The sequence below is a fragment of the Gossypium raimondii genome, chromosome 7 (genome assembly GCF_025698545.1).
Source record: "Gossypium raimondii isolate GPD5lz chromosome 7, ASM2569854v1, whole genome shotgun sequence".
Classification (NCBI taxonomy): Eukaryota; Viridiplantae; Streptophyta; class Magnoliopsida; order Malvales; family Malvaceae; genus Gossypium; species Gossypium raimondii.
In genome coordinates this window covers 44,220,462-44,241,957 of record NC_068571.1, presented here as the reverse complement: position 1 = coordinate 44,241,957, position 21,496 = coordinate 44,220,462, and the positions used below count along the sequence as shown (strand labels likewise).

The window sequence follows — 21,496 nt, the reverse complement described above, 5'->3', positions numbered from 1 at the left end:
TATTCCTAGACCTTAACAGTTCTTACAAAGAGCATTGTCAGTCATACCCGGAACACCGCATCCCATTTCCTTATTAGTTTCACATCCCTTAAACCTCAACTGGCCTACTTATGCACTTTTCTCCTAAGTATAGATTATCATGCCAAGACAACGAGTAAATACAGAGTGTGGATAGCACAGTATGTGCTCGCCTTGCCGCAAGGTAAAGGGTTCCCAAGATCTTGATCGGCAGGATTTGGTTGTCACAGGTTTTTAGCTCGTGAGGTCGGCACATCGTGAAATAATATCAAAATCATATATAAACCATGAGAAGAAAAAATAAACAAGAACTTTCATTGACGGTATAATGTATTACATATAACAACAGTTACATCTTTACAAGCAAACTAGAAACTATGCATTCAACATCATATAATTTCCAATTTATTGACAATTTTTTTCATTTACCAGTCACCCGATACCACCATAAACGGCCTGGACCGGCATTTTCACAGTTTCTTTAACTATCAAACACCACCAAGAACATAAAAAAAAGAAAAAGAGGACAAGAAGCAAAATCATAAATCAGTTGGGGTACAAACCAGAGCTCTTTGTTGTAAATGTCTCAAGCTCTGTTCCATACTGACTTGAACCATCTCAGCCAACATCTTCTTTGCTTTACTCGATTGTTCATCGCTATCAATCTGCGATATTATGTTACAAACAATATTCTCTAATGTATCAGGTTGGAACTCAGACCTAGGATACGGTGTCTCCCTTAGTAACCTCAAAAGTGTTTGAGCTTTCGTCTGAGATTTCGGTGTTCCTTGTACTGTAAGTTCAAGTAATCCAGGGATTACACCTTCTTTAAGAATCAGTTCCCTATATTTACATCGGTCACTCTCGCATATCGTCAATAAAGCCCCAACAGCATGTTCCCTAGCTTGACGAGTGCCGTTTTCGAGCACTTCAACAACTGCTAGTACCCCACCATCTTCAGCTGCTAAAGCTGTTCTTCCTTCATCGAACCCCACCATGGATTCTATGACGGAACAACATTTTTCAGCCGTTTTTGATGATCTCTTTGAAGATTTCAGTAAAGTGACCACGGAAGGGACGGGATCGGTTTCAATAATGACAGTGAGATTATCGGTGTACGTTGAGAGATTGGATAAAGCCATCACAGCATCAACTTTTGCTTGTGTGGTTCCATGTTTAAGGATATTTACAAGCAGAGGAATCGCACCGGACGCGCCAATAATCGGTTTATTGCTGATCGAAGCAGATAGAGTTAGCAATGCTGCGGTTGCGGATTCTTGGAGGTTTATATTCTCACTTTGAAGGAATCTAATAACATGATCTAAAGCACCTGCTTCCACAATACTCATCTTATTCCTGCAAATTATGATGCAAAAAAAAAAAAAAAGTTTTTAATCACATTTTCTCTTCATCAAGACACCAAATTGCAACAATTACAAGATCACAAATAATCAATCAAATACACAACAGATAATTTATGTTTTGTAATTAATCCCATAAGGTTGCTTCAGTTGCAAGGAAACAAAAATATTACTTGTTAGATTAAAGAGTAAAAAAAGCTTCCTAAAGGTCAACAAACAGATGAATTTATAATATTCCTCTTTTTATGGAAAGAAAGTGAATATATTTCTTCATCAACAGACAAATTATGATAACTTCAATGAGAAGATGATTTTAAAAATAGTAAAAATAAAGAAGCAAATTACACTTTTAATCAAATTAATAACAAAAAAATATACACCTTGAATTAAAAAAAAGGAAAAGAAGAATCCAATTCTATCTAAAGGCTAAACAAGAATAATCCCAAAATTAAATCCATCTTTACTTTAAACCTTATCCATTTTTTTCTTTGGGGGGTAATAATTAATTTATAAAAGATTATTACTTTATTAAATAAATTTTAGAAATTATTTTTTTGGTGACTAGAAATTATTATTTTGATGGTCCGCTCTGTTGATTTTCTTTCTTTTTTTTTATTCAAGCTCGGTTGATTTTCTGAATAACCAATCAAAGATAAAAAAAAAGTATATTAAATGAACAGGCAAATTTAATTAAAAAAAATTAGAATCCTTCAAAAAAGAAGAAGAAGAAGAAGAAGAAGAAGAAGAAGAAGAAAATAGAAACAATTAAACTGAAAAATCAATCCTTTACGAACCCCAACTACCTAAAAAAATTACCCTGATTCCCAAAAGCACGAATCACTAAAAAAGAAGTAATTTTAAACTTCAAACATAACTTACCTTTCGTCTTTAACGGCGAGATTAAGGAGGGCGAGAAGAGCAGACTCATGGTGGGACTGAGGTGAGTCGACTCGGAGCATAGAAACGAGAGGGATAACAGCTTCAGCAAGTAACCGGCGACACCTTTGGGAAGTTTTGGTGAGCCGACGGATTTCCTTAGCGGCTTGTAGCTTGGAATCGGAATCGTCGTATTGGATTAATTGAAGAGCTCGAAGGACGGCTGAGCTTGCCCCACGTGGCGTGACATCAACGTCCGATGAAGAAGGGCTCTGATTGTCGGCGGCGGCTTCCATTGGATGAAGGAAAATCGTCGGTGGGTGGTGGTGGAAAAAAATCAGAGAGAAAAAAAAAACTTTTTTTTTTCTCGAAAGAGGTGGCGTCAAGCAACAGTTTAAAAAAAGATGTAATAAGAATGAAATGTATATAAATAAATAAGCGAAAAAAAGTATATTTAAATTACCGCTTGTATAAAGTTCGGTATACAATATATTAATTTTTTGGTTTTCTTTAAGTTACTTTAAAGATAATATGTCATTTATTTATTTATTAATTTTTTAGTTTTTCATCATTTAGTACATGAATTAAGTTCAAATAAGAATTTATATTTTTCATATAATATTTATATTTGGTAAAAGCATAGGATTGATTTGATAAAATTTATAATTAACGAATAATATTAATAATTAATTTCTATTAAATTAACTATAAAATTTTAAAAAATTACAACCATCAAAAAATATAAAATTAGACAAATTTACAATTAGAATTAAATTTATTTTATTAATAAAATTATACAGATTTAAATTTAATAATATTAATAAAATCAATTCTAAAACTCAAATTAAATAATAAAAATTAACATAAGTAGTAATTAATGAAATATTATGACTGCTCTAAAATTAAATTTCGAATTCCACATGCGAATAATATGTTGGGAAGAACCAACGTTGATCTTTGAGACTTGTACTCCAATTGTGTGGTCTCTCTTCATTTGAATTTTTATTGGAAAAAGTACATTTAATTACATTTTATTTTGTTATAAAATAAAATGTTTTAATTAAAATATATATTAACATTCATATTGGCACACACCCTTTTTTACGTATTTAAGTTTTAATTAGTTTTACAATATTTTATTAATTTTAGTAAAAGATTTCTCAGAATATTTTAAATTGGTATGATAAAAATATTAAATTTTGGATTGAACAAATTTTTTAATGTGAATGGAATATTATGTTACTATTCTCCTTTCTCTCTTTCTTTTGTTTTCTTAATTACTAGATTTTTTAGAGACACAAATGATGCCTTGGCTATGTCAGTAAAGTTGAGGTTATGGGTCCTTAAGTACTTATGTTTCAATCTAATTTTTATTGTTACTTTAGTTTTAACTCATCATATATTTTGAATTTCATTCTAACTATGCATCGTATTGATTTTATTATAATTATAGTTGTTTAGACATGTATTAGTCCTTACTAATCCTTGTGATTGTTCTTATAAAAAGTAAATTATATTGTAGTCCCCAATTATTAGTATTTTTTTGGTCACACAACTATTTGATTTTTTTTTTTTTGGTCACTGAAATTGAATAGTTGGTGACTATTTAATAACTTTTTATAATCAAGCGATCAAAAAGAAATTTACCAATAATGATGTGGTTTACTCTTAAAATTATAAAAAGGTGATTAATTAATTGAAATAAGTATAAAAATATATTGTAACAAACTCAAGCTTTAAACGTTTGGACTTAACAATCTAATTATGTTGATTTAGAGGTTGCATTGAAATAGAAATAAAAAATTGGCATTTCTATTCCTACCAACCCACATTAAATTTTACCAATAAAATTGAAGAAAACAACAAATTTGATTTTGGGGACATATTCTTAATGTTTTATTAAATATCACGCTTTCAAGTTTAATATTCAGATTATTATACAAATCTTGTGTATACATATGGATGGAATTATTTCTCCTCCTTTTTCTTTATATGATTTAGATAATAGGTTATAGTCACCACATGCAAATTTTTAATTTTAATTTAATAATCTTCCTTATTTCAAAACATTCACCATTTAAGAAAACAAATACATAGTTATTTTATATTAGTCAAACATCATGATCAAGCAATAAAATGTTGCATTATTAAGCAATTACAAAACAAATTTGTTTGTAAATGTTTGATGTTGCATTTTATTTCATTTTCTAGAAATTAGTTTGGATATAGTAGTATACACGATTCTCTTGCGTCTGGCTTTATTTTTCTAAAAACTTGATTGTAAGAACAGTTAACTTATACTTCAACTAATTATGGGTTGCATTTTATTTCAGATTTACCTAATCTTTTTTAATTATTTTTCTTAGTAAACTACATTCAAGGTCACTAATTTATTAGTAAATTTACGTTGTTAAGTTATTTTTTAAAGTTCAATTAGCGAGCTTTTAAGTGATGATTTGATGATCGGTACGATAGATTCGTACCCATCGATTAGTAGAAGAACATACCTTAGATTCAAGTTGATCTGATAGTTCGTGCCAAAGATTGGAGAAGAAAGCAATTTGAATTTTGGTTTGTAAATTTGTGATGTTCAAAACTGTTTTATGAAAAAAAAAAATAACCTTGAACTGTAGAAGAGATAGGGAAGGTCATACATCCATGATTTTAACAGCACAGTAACTTAAATGAAAACTCTCAAATAATTTAATAACCATTTTGTAACTTTTTGAAATTGAATAATCAAAACAAAAATTTCCTCATAGTTTAATAACATTTGATGTGATTTACTCAATAATATAAGTAGAAGAGAGGATGAAATTAATAATGTAAATTTTAAAAAAGAAATCTACACGTTATGAAACTTAGATCGAAATAGTAACATTTTTATATACACTCAAAAATGGGAAGGAACTTAATTTCTTAGGAAATTGAAATAATGAATAGATTGAGCATATTCAAAACGAGTTTTTGAGAGAAGACGACTTAAAAGGGAGTCTCATTCTCAGTTCAAAATATTTTTTTTAAAAGAATGTTCAAAATCTAACTTCCTCTCAATTGCTGATGAGAGAAGTCAATAAAATATGTTTCCACGCGTCCACTTGAAATAAATCTTGACTCACGATTTATTAAAATTAAAAGTTAGTCTTTTAATTTAATTTATCAAAATTTTGTTATCATATTTTATAAATTTTAAAAGTTAATCTAATTATGGGTGACCACAAATTGTTGATTTCACGTCAAAGTTTAATAGTGTTTCTAAATTAGATTAATTTTTAATTTTTGTAAAATACGAATACACAAATTAAAATAGAAGAATTAATTTCTCAATTTTTATAAGAAATAGATGAATGAAATTTAAAATTAAATCCAAATTATGGTTTTAGTCCCTCTACTATATAACCTAATGGGTATATCCTGAATTAAATCTAATTGGCTCTTGTCTTCCATTGTAACCCGAATTAATCCAAATAATTTTTTTTTGGGGCTAATAAAAGTAGCTTCATTCAATAAAATACAATAAAGAATAATGCTCCAACCCATAACTTCCATGTCGTCGGAATTGTATGTATAAAAAGACTCAACTAACTTTGCTTTTAATCAGGTGATTGGGAGATTTTAAGATCTAAACAAGTCATGATTGTAACAATGTGTGGCAATTGGCTACCCTATTTTTTATGTTTGTGGGTCCTTCTCATTGTGCTTCACCCCATTTTGATAATCATTTTTCCTTTTTCTCTTTTTATTTTGCGAAAATAGTATAATAATTGAAAATTCGGTAAAAGTATCATGAATATATTTATATTAGAAGTCGGATCACATTTTGTTTCTACTAAAAAATGAGTAAATTAGTTATTGTACATTAAACCAAAGAGTAAATTTCATCCATTTTATTGTTAAAAATGACATATGTACATCTATATGAAGTACATATGGCATTTCATGTAAAGTGTATGATTATTCATCGCTTATATCGCTTTTAAAAGTACAAATTTTAATTGAAATGATTAGTTTGCACTTTAATTTAATTTGTTGATTTTTAAATAAAAATAAAATAAAATGTAATCTAATTTCGATACAGATATTCCTATAATAACTATAAAAATTCAAAATCAATTTTAATCAAATTTTCAGAAAAAAAGTCATTCTTTTGAAGTCCAACTAAAACATGAAAGATGGGATTTTGTTTTGGGATTTAGAAAAATTCCATTTCACAAGAAATTGAGGATGAAGTGTTTTTATGCCAATACAAATTTTTAAAATAGAATAATTTAATGGTTTTTGTAAAGAGAAACTTCACAAAACAAACTAATCCAAATCATGCGATAGAAAAGTTGTCAGTAGACAATAAAGTTGTTGACATTGAAAACGGGGTTGACTTGGATTTAAAAAAAAAATACGGGAGTCGCCACCAATCCTTTTTTATGAGGTGTGATTGGGTCACCTCGATAAGTGGTTATTTATTAAAACAATAATTTTGGTCTACAAGATTCAGAAAAACGGGTTCAGGAGTCGATTACGTATGAGGAAGGATTAGCACCCTCGTAACGCCCAAAATTGGTACCTAGTTGATTAATTAGTGTCTTAGTGTCGAGAATTGGAAACTTTGAAGAGATTCGAAATATGATCCTTGTATTAAAAACTTGTATAAATCAAATTACATGTTAAGACCCTCTCATTTCAGAGAGAAAAATGTCATACCCAATGAGTTAGGGCATGATATTTCACCTTCTCAAAAATGAGCTTGTCCAAAAAACTCGTGCAATAAAATTTAAAAGGATATTCAACTGTTTAAGTCAGATGAAGAAATCGCAGGTCAATACGTTAGGGCACAATTTCTCAAAATTCTAAATATTGAATACTGGCTTTATTATTTTTTTTAGAAAAATCTTCATTTCGAGAAAATAACGTGTCATATCCAATGCGTTAGGACACAACGTATTGAATTCCCGATAATGAGCTTTTATCTATGTGTTTTTTTATTAAAGAGTATTCTCGATTATTTAGATTCAACAAAGAAAATTGGAACCCAATACGTTAGGGCTCAATCCTCTCGAAGATCCCAAATACCGAGTATTACCTTTATTTTCAATTTTTTTTTACGAATTTGGGTAAAAATTGATGTAATATTAAATTTGATATATGAATAAATGCCGCGTTAATAAATGACAATAATGAATACGACGATGTGAACATAGATAACACGAGCAACCACCACAAGTATAATAAATAATCAATTACATATAAAATAACAAGTAAATAGACAAATAAAACTAAAATATTTTTAAAAATGATAATGGACATATAAATAAATAAATAAACATCAAGTAAAACAATAATAACAATAAAAAATAAAATGTATATATGTATAAATGCACATAACAAAGTTTGAAATTTAAAAAGGATATAAATAGGTAAATAATAATAATAATAATAATAATTTGAAAGTATAAAAGCTAGAAGTAAATAATAAATAATAAAATGATATAATGAGATAAATATATATATAAAATTTTAAAAAATAAACAAATAAAAATAAAATATAAAATATGAAAAGTAATGCAAAACTAATTTATATAATAATATAATAATGAATAAATAAATAAAAGGAAAATAAGAACTAATAAATAATAATAATATCAAATTTATTGATTTTAATAATAAAATAACCAAAATAACAAAAAAAGGGCTAAATTGGATTTTAAAACAAAATTCGGGGCCAAATCTATAAATAAATAAAAGGGAAGGACTATTCTGAACACGCGCATAACATGGAGGGACTAAAAGGGAAATTTTATTTTCTCCTCCAAAATGCACAATTCCAGGGGATCAGATTCTAAAGAAAAATAAATTATTGAGCGAATTTAAAAACATAAAAGGAACTTGATTGCAAAATTATTTAAAAGCGGAAGGGCTGAAAGCGCAATTAACCCTTCCGCTAAAAAACACGTGGATCCTGGCCTGGAGCGGGTCGGGTCAGGTCGGATGACACAAAACGACGCCATTTTGGCGTTTTAAAGGGCTGAGCAAAACGGCGCCGTTTTACTTCCCTATTTAAACCAAATTTTTTTCAAAAAATTTCATTTTTTTTCTTCCTCAAAAAAAAAAACCTCGGAAAACTCTCTCAAATCCTCTCCCCCTCCCAAAAATCCAGTCATCAGCCGCCGCTCTGGTCGTCTGCCGCCGGCGACGGTGCCGCCGTCGACGGCGCCGTCGTCCATGGTGGCCGAAAAAACAAAAATAACCCCTTTCGAAGCCCTTTACACGTGGAGCAAGGATCCAAGGCCAAAACCCCAAAAACCCGGCCAAACCCGGCGGAGCACCGAAGAAACGTTTCGTTTTTTTCTCCTTTTCCGGCGAGGCCGTCGATGGCGAATAGATCGGCCGATGCAGGTGAGTTTCTTTTCCTCTTCCTTTTTTATACTTATTATTTAGTATCAAAAATAAAAAATAAAAAATGGACAAAAAATAAAAATGCGAATCTAAAAAAAATCCTTTAAGAAATCTTTTTCTGTTTTTATTTCTCAAATATTCATGAAAAAGGGGGGCTTTTACAAGTATTAGATCTCGGCTTTTATAGCCGATTTTTACACATTTTTTAGTCTATTCTGTATGCTGTCACTTCTTGCTTTTTGATTTTGCAGGTGGTGGTTGGCAGCAGCGGCGGAGTAAGTGGATGTCATAGGTGGCAGAGGTTAGGTGCGGAGCAACAGGAGGCTAGGGTTTCTGCTGAAGAATTTAGGTTTTGGGCCAATCGGACCTCTAGGTTTTTTTTTATATTTTGGGCTTGTTGTTTTTGTTTTATTTTCCCTAGTGGGCTGGGCAAATTTGGGCTTCTACAGCTGCCCCTCTTTGTTCATTGTCGTGTAACAAGAATAGAGCAAAGACTTCAAAAGGGCCAATTTTGCCTAGTTTTTCCAAGTCTCGACTTGTTCTGGTGCTTCTCTTCTTCAAGTAGCTTCATTTCAGTCCACTGCGTCTGGTTGCTTCGATCCACTTTGCTGCAACTTTTGGGGGACGTGGTTGGTATCTTCAACTTGCTCCACTGTAACTTTAGGGAGATAATGTTTGATATGATAAGATCCGCTATCTTCAGTCTGCTCTACTACAACTTTAGGGAGATAAGACTTGTTATGGTAGATTCAATCCGACCTACTGCAACCTCAGATGTATAGGATTCATTGTTTTAATCCGCTCCACTGCAACTTTAGGGAGATAGGATTTGCTACCTTTGATCTGCTCCACTACTACTTGGGGAGACAAGATCTACAATCCTCAACCTACTCCACTGCTGTTCAGAGAGATAAGGCTGGTGCTTAAATCTGCTTCCCTACTACCATGGAAAGATAAGATTCACCGTCTTCGATCTGATCCACTACTGCTTAAATGTATAGATGTATAGATGTACATAACAAAGTTTGAAATTTAAAAAAGGATATAAATAGGTAAATAATAATAATAATAATAATAATAATAATTTGAAAGTATAAAAGCTAGAAGTAAATAATAAATAATAAAATGATATAATGAGATAAATATATATATATACATAATTTTTAAAAAAATAAACAAATAAATATAAAATATAAAATATGAAAAGTAATGCAAAACTAATTTATATAATAATATAATAATGAATAAATAAATAAAAGGAAAATAAGAACTAATAATAAATAATAATAATTGTCGAAACCGTTTTTTGAAAACAAAAATTTTAGTTTCGACTTAAAAATAAAAACTGGAGTCGCCACCGATCCTTTATTAAGGTGTGATTGGCCCACCTTAAAAATAATTTTGGTCTGCGAAATTTGAGAAAACAGTTCGAGTCGATTCACATACGAGGAAGGATTAGCACCCTCGTAACGCCCAAAATTGGTACCAAATTGATTTTTTTTAATGCCTTGGTGTCGAAAATTTGAAAAGATTTTAAAAGGAAACTTCTTATTTCATAAACGAATTAAAATAATAAGACATTCTTATTTCAAAGAAATAAAACACCACACCCAGTGAGTTAGGGCACAATGTTTTTAAATCTTCAAAATACCCGAATACTGCCTTTTGCTTTTGAAAATTCTTATTTCGAGAAGAAAATGTCATGACCAGTAAGTTAGGACTCAACATTTTGAATTCCCGAGAATAAGCTTTTATTTAAAATTTGCGAATTTATTGCAAAACAAATACTTAGCTTTCTAAATTCATCGAAAAATAATCGCAATCCAGTAAGTTCTTTCCCGAGAATCATGAATGCCAAATATTTTGGAAATTTGTAAAAATATGATGATTTTAATGCTTCGATAAAACCAAAATATATTTCCCGAAAGGTATGTTAAAAGTTAATGTATAATATGAAACACAACTTTAATTTCAAACATATATGAATAAATAATTACAAATATATATATATATAAGTACAATATACAAGTAAATTTGCAAACAAAAAGAAAGAATGAAATTCATCTAACCAAAAAACTAATAAAAAAATGCATGTATATATGTATATGAAAAACATGAAAATAAAATAAAGATAAAAATGTATATGTGTATATATTTACAAAATAAAAAAATGTATAAGTGTATGTATTGGTAAATTATGAAAATATGTATATGTATATTAAAATATTTACATATGTACAATATGTATAAAATAATAGAATATATATAGAACAGTAAAAATGTTTTTTTTAAAATGTATATATACGTACGAATTATAAAACATGGAAAATATATGAACATTATAAAATATAAATGTATATATATATATGTATATAAAACTATGAGGATAAAACAATAACGAAATATATAAAAAAAATGTATATGCATTAAAAACATTTAATATATAAAGTACATATTATATAGTATATATGCATGCGTATATATATATAGTAGTAGTAATAATAATAATAGAAATAACAACAAATGGGGACTAAATCAAAATTAAACAGACTTTTAGGGTCAAAAATTAAAAAAACAAAAGGGCCAAATTAAATTGCGCATGAAAGGGAAAGGACCAAAGAAATAAATATCCCCGCGCTGGCCAAACGGCGCCGTTCTAGTGGGTGCAGGCACATGACCCCTGGACCAAATTGAAGCAGGAAAGAAATTTCGTTGCTGAATTGAAAATACATGAAATACCGCATTAAAATAAAAATAAAGGAGGAGGGGTCAAACGCGCAAATTCCCCATTGGAGGCCAGAACGTGCGGACCCTAGTTGCGGGTTGGGTCGACGCGCGGGTTTGGCCATTAAAACGGCGCCGTTTTTTGCCTTTATTATTTAAAACCAATTTTACTTCCTTTTTTCAAAAATTTTGCAGCAAAAAAAAAGTTGAAAGGGAAAAAAAATAAAAAAAACACCCTAAAACTCTCTGTTAGGGTTTTTTAAAACTCTTTTTCTCTTGCGCCGTCACTCGCCGGCCTTTGTACCGGAGCTCCGATTACGGCGGAGATAGTGACGATTCGACAACTCCGGCGAAAAAAAGGTAAGCTTTCTCCTCTTTTCTTTATATTTTGCAAAAGTAAAAAAACAAAACAAACAATCTAAAAAAATGAACACCGAATAAAATAGAAGGAAAAAGCCTTTATTCGAAAAAAATTTCTTTTCAATTTCTTTTCCTCTCTATCCTTTTCCGTCCCCTTTTTTCCCCGAATCCCCTTTATTTACAGATTTCACGGCTTTAAATAGCCGAAATGGAAAAGAAAAGGAAAAAATAGAATAATAAAAAATGAAAATCTACTATGTTTCCCTTTGCTATTCTGTTTCGTTAGTGTTTGTTGCTATTTTCTCGTAGGTTTGGTGGCCGTTGAAGAGGCGCGCTCGCACGGAGGGCTGTGCTGCGACAATCGCGGAGGCGTGGGAGGGTGAGGTCATTATGGTAGTTCATCTTTGTTGCCTAGGGTTTTCGATTTTTAGTATTTTGGGTTAGGTTTGGGCTTAAAATCGGGTCATACCTATTATTTATTTTAACAGGCCCGGGCCAATTTGGGCCGACTACAATAATATCAAATTTATTGATTTTAATAATAAAATAACCAAAATAACAAAAAAATGGCTAAACTGGATTTTAAAACAAAATTCGGGGCCAAATCTATAAAAAGTAAAATGGGAGGACTATTCTGAACACGCGCATAACATGGAGGGACTAAAAGGGAAATTTTCCTTTCTCCTCCAAAACGCACAGTTCCAAGGGATCAGATTGTAAAGAAAAATAAATTACTGAGCGAATTTAAAAACATAAAAGGAACTTGATTGCAAAATTATTTAAAAGCGGAAGGACTGAAAGCACAATTAGCCCTTCAGCTAAAAAACACGTGGATCCTGGCCTGGAGTGGGTCGATTCGGGTTGGATGGCACAAAACGACGCCATTTTGGCGTTTGAAAGGGCTGAGCAAACGGCGCCATTTTGCTTCCCTATTTAAACCAAATTTTTTTCAAAAAATTTCATTTTCTTTCTTCCTCAAAAAAAAAAAAAGAACCTCAGAAAACTCTCTCAAATCCTCTCCCCCTCCCGAAAATTCGGCAGGAGTCCGTTCATCAGCCGTTGCTCTGGCCGCCGGCGACGGCTCCGCCGTCTACGGTGGCCAGAAAAACAAAAATAACCCCTTTCGAAGCCCTTTACACGTGGAGCAAGGATCCGAAGCCAAAACTCCTGAAAACCTGGCCAAACCTGGCGGAGCAACGAAGAAACGTTTCGTTTCTTCTCCTTTTCCAGCGAGGCCGTCGACGGCGAGTAGATTGGCGGACGCAGGTGAGTTTCTTTTCCTCTTCCTTTTTTATACTTATTATTTAGTATCAAAAATAAAAAATAAAAAATGGACAGAAAATAAAAATGCAAATCTAAAAAAAATTCCTTTAAGAAATCTTTTTCTGTTTTTATTTCTCAAATATTCGTGAAAAAGGGGGGCTTTTACAAGCATTAAATCTCGGCTTTTATAGCTGATTTTTACACATTTTTTAGTATATTCAGTATGCTGTCACTTCTTGCTTTTTGATTTTGTAGGTGGTGGTTGGCGGTAGCGGCGGAGCAAGTGGATGTCATAGGTGGCAGAGGTTAGGTACGGCGCAACAGGAGGCTAGGGTTTTTGTTGAAGAATTTAGGTTTTGGGCCAATCGGGCCTTTAGGTTTTTTTTATATTTTGGGCTTGTTGTTTTTGTTTTATTTTCTCTGGTGGGCCGGGCAAATTTGGGCTTGTACAAAAGTAATTCAATAAAAAGGTAAATTAAAAAGAAGAGAAAAAACATTACAAATCGTTTCTTTGGCTAAAGGTTATTTCTTAATTAGCAAGGTTCAAACTAATCTCACTATTTTTTGAAGGTCGTACTAATCTCACTATTAAAAGTTATAAAATATTATATTAAAATTTTAAATTACATAGCTACTCTCATGTTATTTTTAAAAATGAATCTTAGATTTTAATCAATTAATATTTAATTAATTCCTAATATCAATATAATTAATAATCATTTAAAATAATAAAATAGAAATAGAAATTAGAATTGGTAATTTGTTACTTCATATAACTTAAAATTTTAGTCAACAAAATTGACCGCTAAATGATGAAAAATATCTCATAGTTTTTAATTTAAAACCTATTACAATGCTATTTAAATTAATTTGTCAAACTTATTTAAACTTTGCATGAATATTTAATGAAAGCTTATGTCAAGATGGTAAAATTATAAATGGGTATATATGAACTCTAATCTAATGTGTAATTTGATATGTGAATTTTGATTTTGTGTAATTATATATATGAAATTTGAATTGTGATTCATATGTATACATGAAACTTTAATTTTAATTCAACAATACACATTTAAAGAAATAAATACATATATTTATTTTCATATTGGATTAATATAATTGTTTGTGTATGCAATATATCAACATAAGATTGTGCTAATTTGATAATCTTATCAATGATTTGTAGAAATTGAATCAAATCAATTTTTCATGTATAAAATTGTAAAAATTAAAGTTCACCTATGACATTATACAATGGATAAATATTCATATATAATTTTGATATTTATTTCAAATATAAAATATAAAAAAACACAATTCTAATGTATTATTATAACATGTAAATGCAAAATTAGATGTGTTTGGCAACCCATCAAGGCCCACTAGAGAATGCCTATTTATGTTGAGTCTCCATCTTAGTTGATTGATCTGATCCCACGTTTGCTTTGTTAGAGTATAACTGAGTTAAGCATTAACTCCAGTCTGTTAAAGTTAGTTACTTTCAGTTGTAAGACTGTTAAAGTTTGTTGCTGCTGTTAGTAGCTAATAGCTGTTAGCAGTTATATGCAGTTATCAGCTTCATAAGCTCCTATATATAGTATAGCACCAAGCACCTAGAAAGATAGATTTTGAGTTGTATTGTTTTCTTCTTTGTATTTAAGATTTTATCTTTAATATAGAATTTAACATGGTATCAGAAGTAGGTTCGTTCCTTAGTTAGTCTTTCATGACTTCCACTTCCAGCCCTTCTGTAGTTCAGTCTCTTACACCAACAATGGCGTTTGTTCTACCAGATGAAATGATTGACAGTCGGTTTTTCTCTACCAAGAAGATCAGTGTACTTCTTGACGATCATAATTACTTGCTGTGGCGTCAGCAGGTTCTGTTAGCAGTAAAAACGTATAAACTTCAGAGGTTTCTTGATCCTCAGTTTGTTCCTCCTCCCCAGTTTCTTGATGATGATAGTGGCTCGCAAGATAATCCGGAGTTTGCTCGTTTTGAACAGCAAGATTGTGCTCTTGCGTCATGGTTGTTATCGTCGATGAGTCCTACGATTCTTCCTCATCTTATTGGCCTTGATACGAGTCTTCAGATTTGGAATGCGCTTGTTCGATTGTTTGGCAGCAAACCTACATATCAGTTAATGTTCTATAGGAGGGCATTGCATTCACAGCGTAAGGCTGATTTGTCCATGAAGGAATTTTTAATGAAAATTAAAAGCTACTGTGATAGCCTTGCTAGCTGTGGAGAAACGATCAGTGACAGAGAGCATGTTATAGCCATTCTCAATGGCTTATCCTCTGAATATGAATCAGTGCTCACAATCATCATTGCCAGTCCAATTCCTTATGATGTTCAGAGTGTTACCACAATGCTACTCGATGCTGAAGCACGTCAGTAATTAGTTGCTCATGATGTTTCAAGTTCTGCCAACATGGTTACACATCAACCTACTGGTTCTACTGACGGTAATCCCTCATTACCAGCATATCGACCCTCATCAGGATCTCGTGGTCGTGGACGAGGGCGTTCTTCGGGCTCGCGGTTTCTGTGTCAGTTATGTGGGAAGGCTGGTCATCTTGTTGATCGGTGTTATTACCATTTTGATGCCACCTACAAAAGTACAAACTATAGACCACCTCCCACCCCTCAGGAAAATGTGTGCATGGTAAGAAATGGTGTTTCGCCTCAGGCCTGGATGCCTGCCTATCCACAACAGCAATGGTATGTCCCTCCCACGCCTACTCCGTTGTGGTCTAATCCTGTTTCTGCTAGTCCCATACAGCATATCAGCACATCTGCTCCAGGGCCAGCGTCCATGCCATCGCAGGCTCTTATTGCGACAGCTGACACGGTGGCAGATAATGCGTGGTATCTAGACTCAGGCGCATCGTATCACCTCACCAATTCCCCTAATACTTTGAGTGACAGTTCACCATACAATGGCTCAGGTAAGGTGTATATGGGTAATGGGCATGCGCTCTCTATCAGGTTAACTGGTCAGTCTTCTCTTCGTACTCGATCACGTTCACTGTTTCTGAAGTCTCTGCTGTGTGTGCCTGGGATAACCAAAAATTTGTTATCGGTGTCTAAGTTTACTAAAGATAATAGAGTGATGTTTGAGTTTTTTGCCTACACAGTGTCGTGTTCGAGATCTTCTAACTAATGAGGTTCTTCTCCGAGGGTCTGTGCATGGTGGGCTGTACAAGCTAGACTTACCTGGCTCGTCTCATTCAATTGATGTATCTACTAAGATTCACTGTTGTGCTAGTGTTAAACTCCTTCCCCTCAGCCTATGGCATTCTAGGCTCGGTCATCCATGTACTGGTACGCTTAAGAAGGCATTACAACGATGTAATATAGACTTTGGCTCAGCTACTGATTCTGTTTCGTGTATTGCTTGTCACTTAGGCAAAGAATGCAAGCTGCCATTCTCTAAGGCTACTTCTGTGTATTCTAAACCATTACAGTTGATAAGCGCAGATGTTTGGGGTCCTGCCCCGATTCTTTCTAATGGTTTTCGTTACTATGTAGCGTTTACTGATGCATGTACTAGGTACACATGGGTTTATTTTTTAAAGACAAAATCTGAAGTGCTGAATGTGTTCCCGCTCTTTCATAAACAAGCAGAACGGTCTCTTGGTTGCAAACTACTTGCTTTACAAACCGATAGAGGCGGTGAATTTCAAGCCTTAAGGAATTATCTGGCTCAACAAGGCATTCAGCAGAGAGTCTTATGTCCTTACAGCTCTGAGCAAAACGGGTTAGTTGAAAGAAAACATAGACAGATTGTTGAAGTTGGTTTGTCCATGTTAGCCCATACTGCTATGCCATTATCCTACTGGAATGATGCTTTTACCAGTTCTGTATACTTGATAAACAGACTACCTTCCTCACCTCTAGGTAATGTGTCACCTTATGAAAAGTTGTTTCAGGTTCTGCCAGACTATTCCTTCCTTCGAGTTTTTGGGTGTTTATGCTTTCCAAATCTTCGGCCATACAACAATCATAAACTACAATTTCGTTCCAGTTCCTGCACATTCTTAGGTTATTCTCCTCTCCATAAGGGGTTTAGGTGTCAAGATGCTAATGGCAAAGTATATGTTTCTAGACATGTGTCTTTTTGTGAGTCCATATTCCCTTTTAAAAACACACTTCACAAGCCTAACCCCACCACCACAGACTCATCAAAACCTAGCTCCAAGTTGTTAGTCATACTCCCACGTTTTTTTTCACGTGTCCCATCAACCACAGCTCATACCACTCATATTGTTTCTACCTCTACATCTCCTACTCTACCTAACCCATCATATTGTTCTCTAGAGTCTACACCCCTTCCATCTGTCTCTTGTCCACCTGGTGCTCCCTTACAAGGTTCATCGTCTAGGTGTCATTCACCTGTTGCTGTTCAATCCATCCCTCAACTAATACTCATGCCATCACTCAACCCAATACTCATACCATGGTCATACGTAGTAAAGCAGGTATATTTAAACCTAAGGCTTACTTAACCACAACAGTCTGTTCATCAAGTGATATACCTGTGGACATCCATGAAGCAATAAAAAGTGAACATTGGCAGGTCACAGTCCACAACGAGCTCCAGGCACTTCATAACAATTATACCTGGACTTTGTGCCCCCTTCCTGATAATCGTCGTGCCGTGGGTTGCAAATGGTTGTTCAAGGTAGAAAAAAAGGTTGATGGGACTGTAGACAGGTATAAAGCTCGGTTAGTGGCTAAAGGCTTCTCCCAGAATGCTGGAGTTGATTTTTGTGACACGTTTAGCCCAGTGGTCCCTGCCGCAACCATCCGAGTCATTCTTGCTGTTGCAGTTATGAGAAGATGGACGTTAAGGCAGGTAGACGTCAATAATGCCTTTCTTAACGGTGACTTGACAGAAGAGATCTATATGGAGCAGCCACCTGGCTTTGAGATATCCGGTGAAAATGGACAGCAGCTTGTATGCAAGCTAAACAAGGCCCTTTATGGCTTGCGTCAAGCTCCCAGAGCATGGTTTCATACACTTAAACAATATTTAGTTACTCATCTTGACTTTAAAACTTCCAAGGCTGATACTTCTTTGTTTATTCGCTCCTCATCAGGAAGTGTGATACTTCTTATCGTGTATGTAGATGATATTGTGATTACGGGTAGTTTGGATAAAGAAATGTACAGTATAGTTCGACAGCTTCATAGTCGTTTTGCGCTAAAGGACATGAGACAGTTGAATTTTTCTTAGGTATTGAAGTCAAACGTGTGCCGAATGGGATGCTGTTCAATCAGAAAAAATACATGTTAGAAATCCTTACCAAAACTAGTATGATAGGAGCTGCAACTGTTCCTACACCTATGGTAGGTACTCCAAAGCTAACTATATCAGATGACAGTCCTGTGTTTTCTGAGGGTCCCTTATATCGAAGTGTAGTAGGGATGCTCCAATATCTGTGCATCACTCGACCAGAACTGTCCTTTTGTGTCAAGAAGCTGAGCCAGTATATGAATTGCCCAAATGAGACTCACTGGAGGGCAGTCAAACGTGTGTTACGATATCTTATTGGAACCAGTGATCATGGGTTGTTTTTCACAAAAGGAAATGTTGCGATCATTGGATACTTAGATGCAGACTGGGCTTCATCTGTTGAAGATCGACGGTCCACCACTGGCTATGTCGTGTACCTTGGACCAAACCCTGTTGCATGGTGTTCTAAGAAACAAAGTGAGGTGTCCAGATCATTCTCTGAAGCAGAATACAAAAGTCTCGCCAACTGTGTGTCCGAGCCACTGTGGGTTAAACAATTAGTTGGAGAGATTGGTTTGGCACAGACGATACCTGTAGTCTGGTGCGATGATACGTCAACAGTTGCAATAGCTGCAAACCCCACCCACCATGCACGAATGAAACATGTAGAAATTGACCACCATTTTATTCGGGAGAAGATCCTCACCGGAGACTTGCAAGTAAACTTTGTTCCATCATCGGGACAAATTGCGGATGTTCTTACAAAACCAATTACACCCAAGCAGTTCGAGTCTCTTCGTAAATTACTTCGAGTTTTCACCCTCAACGAGGCTCTCGAATGTTCAAGAAAAAAATAAAATGAGGAGAATGTTAGAGTATAACTGAGTTAAGCATTAACTTCATCATTAAAGTCGATTACTTTCGGTTGTAAGATCATTAAAGTTTGTTCTCATTGTTAGTAGTTAATAGTCATTAGCGATTATATGCGATTATCGACTTCATAAGCTCCTATATATAGTACAGCACAAAGCACCTAGAAAGATAGATTTTGAGTTGTATTGTTTTCTTCTTTGTATTCAAGATTTTATCTTTAATATAGAATTTAACATGCTTGTCCTATTGATTAATTTTGAGGTCGATAATATTTAATGAATACACATTATATATAGATATTTACTAAAGGATGGTTATCAATTGATAAATTAGGTGATATCAAGTTATTAAAAGCATCGAAAGAAACAATACTCGCATGAGAAAGAAGTTTGTCGACTGTTGTTCTTTGAGGGTTAAGGGACTCCTTAATAAGTTTGGTATTGAACACAGTATAACACCCTAAACTCGACCTAAACGTTATGATCAGATCTGGAGGTGTTATCATAATACCCTCTATAAAATCAGAAAATATTATTTAGACTTGAAGAAACAACGTCAGATTGTAATAAAAGCAATTCCGATTTATTTTTAGTAAAAATATCTTTCTTATTTAATTCGTTAATTTCCATTGTTTAAACTTATATTTTCAAAACGCAATTAATTGTAGTGGAAAACTTAGATAAATTTAATTTAGAAAGCACAAGTCGTATTTTTAAAATCCCAAGTTTTGCTGATAGTGAAATTTGACTTTAAAAACGATGAATAGTTAAAAACAATAAATAATTGTTCAAAACTAAACAGTCCCCAAAACGTCTGAAATAATCCAACAAAATCAAAATAGTATAACCAATTTTAAACAACATAAATATAAAAAAAAGATGTTTAACCGAGCTCTCGTTGCAACGACCTACCTAGGTTTGAGGGTTACCTAAGGATCAAACAAATAAAGAAAGAATGAGCTTCGAAGCTCAGTGTGTAACATATTATAGAATCAACAAAAATCATTTCAGACATATCTCAAAAACAGAAACAATGTCGGAACATATCGAATACAGATTTACAATCCTACCCCCATTCACTACACACCATTTCTGACTATTCCAACACACTAAATAGGGTATTAAATACCCATCCAACCCTACACATCGCTTAGTGTCGGTATGACACTTTTCAAAATATTTGTAGCTTAGCTGTCAGATCATTAGGCGATTCATCGCCCATTACAAAGATATGTGTGATTGAGCCACTAGATACGACAGATTTATAACTTCCCACACTTCCTCCATATACACAAATCCCACCGCAATGCACATACAAAATTTAACAAATATTAGAATATACATGTCATATATGCTCTCATAACAAATACATATCGTGCTTACCGATAACATGTTAATTTTATCTTATTACAGAGTATATTTATCATATTACAAATCATATATAGCATGCGACGTGATATTATTGCATACAAATGTCGTATTTAACAGTTATAGAACATCAAATATCATAGTTTACAGTCTTATTTGTACCAAACAAACCCTATGGTGCAAAGAAGCTTGAGGCTTAGGTTTTGAGACCATCGAAAGATTAGACAAAGAACTAAGGCAAAGCGTAGCCGAAAACAAGGAATTTGGAGCCTTAGCACAACCACTCGGTACCCCTATGCCAAGCCGGCACCCCAACATGAGAAGTTGAGTACCTCGTTGGTGCCCTTGTGCCATATCTAAAGCACCCCAGTGCAGAATCACTTTGTTTTGACATGAAGTTCCATATTTTGATCGTGTTCCAAGGGTGTTTTGGTATTTTATGGGTTTTATGACCTAAATCAAGTTTATGTAACCTAATTTAGGTTTAAAAATATTATAAATACTTTGATTTGAGAGGGAGTTATGCCTTTTGGCTATTTAGAGACCGAATAGCTATTTTTATTTACTTTGCATGCTTTTGGTTTTATAGCTTGCTAAACTCCTCTTTTCTAGTCGAAAAGTTTTATTGAAGTTTGATTTGATAAAGCCATGAGACTTATTTGCACTTTAATTCTTCTTTGCTCTTTAGTAGTCATGCATCTTCTGTTTTAATTATAACTGCTTAGGTTTATTGAATATTTGATCAGTATTTGATAGCTTAGAATGATTTTCATGCCAGTTAGAATAATTAAATATGTAATTGTTTAATTCATTCTAATACTAGTGACAAATTGCATAACTTGTTTATGTTATAGTTTACGATTATGTGGTCTGAATGTATGATCTAGCTTACATAAACCCTGTTGAGGTGAGTTTGTTGGTTAAAATTAGGTCTTTCTAGTTCCTAATACTATTGGTAAGTTAAATTTTGGGCATTGAGTTGCGAGGTTATTTATCAGTTAGGGAAATAATTTCAAACGAGT

At 33.2% G+C, this 21,496-nt stretch overlaps 1 protein-coding gene across 1 annotated transcript; it reads right to left on the bottom strand.

Annotated features, from left to right (window-relative positions):
- Positions 1-311: 311 nt before the first annotated feature.
- Positions 312-2,653, bottom strand: LOC105789079 (U-box domain-containing protein 4). Its single transcript, XM_012616307.2, has 2 exons — positions 2,259-2,653; positions 312-1,374 (listed from the first exon to the last, which is right to left on the bottom strand). The coding sequence occupies exons 1-2, from the start codon at positions 2,549-2,551 to the stop codon at positions 558-560; spliced, it is 1,110 nt and encodes a 369-aa protein (XP_012471761.1). The 5' UTR covers positions 2,552-2,653; the 3' UTR covers positions 312-557.
- Between the last annotated feature and the right edge of the window lie 18,843 nt (positions 2,654-21,496).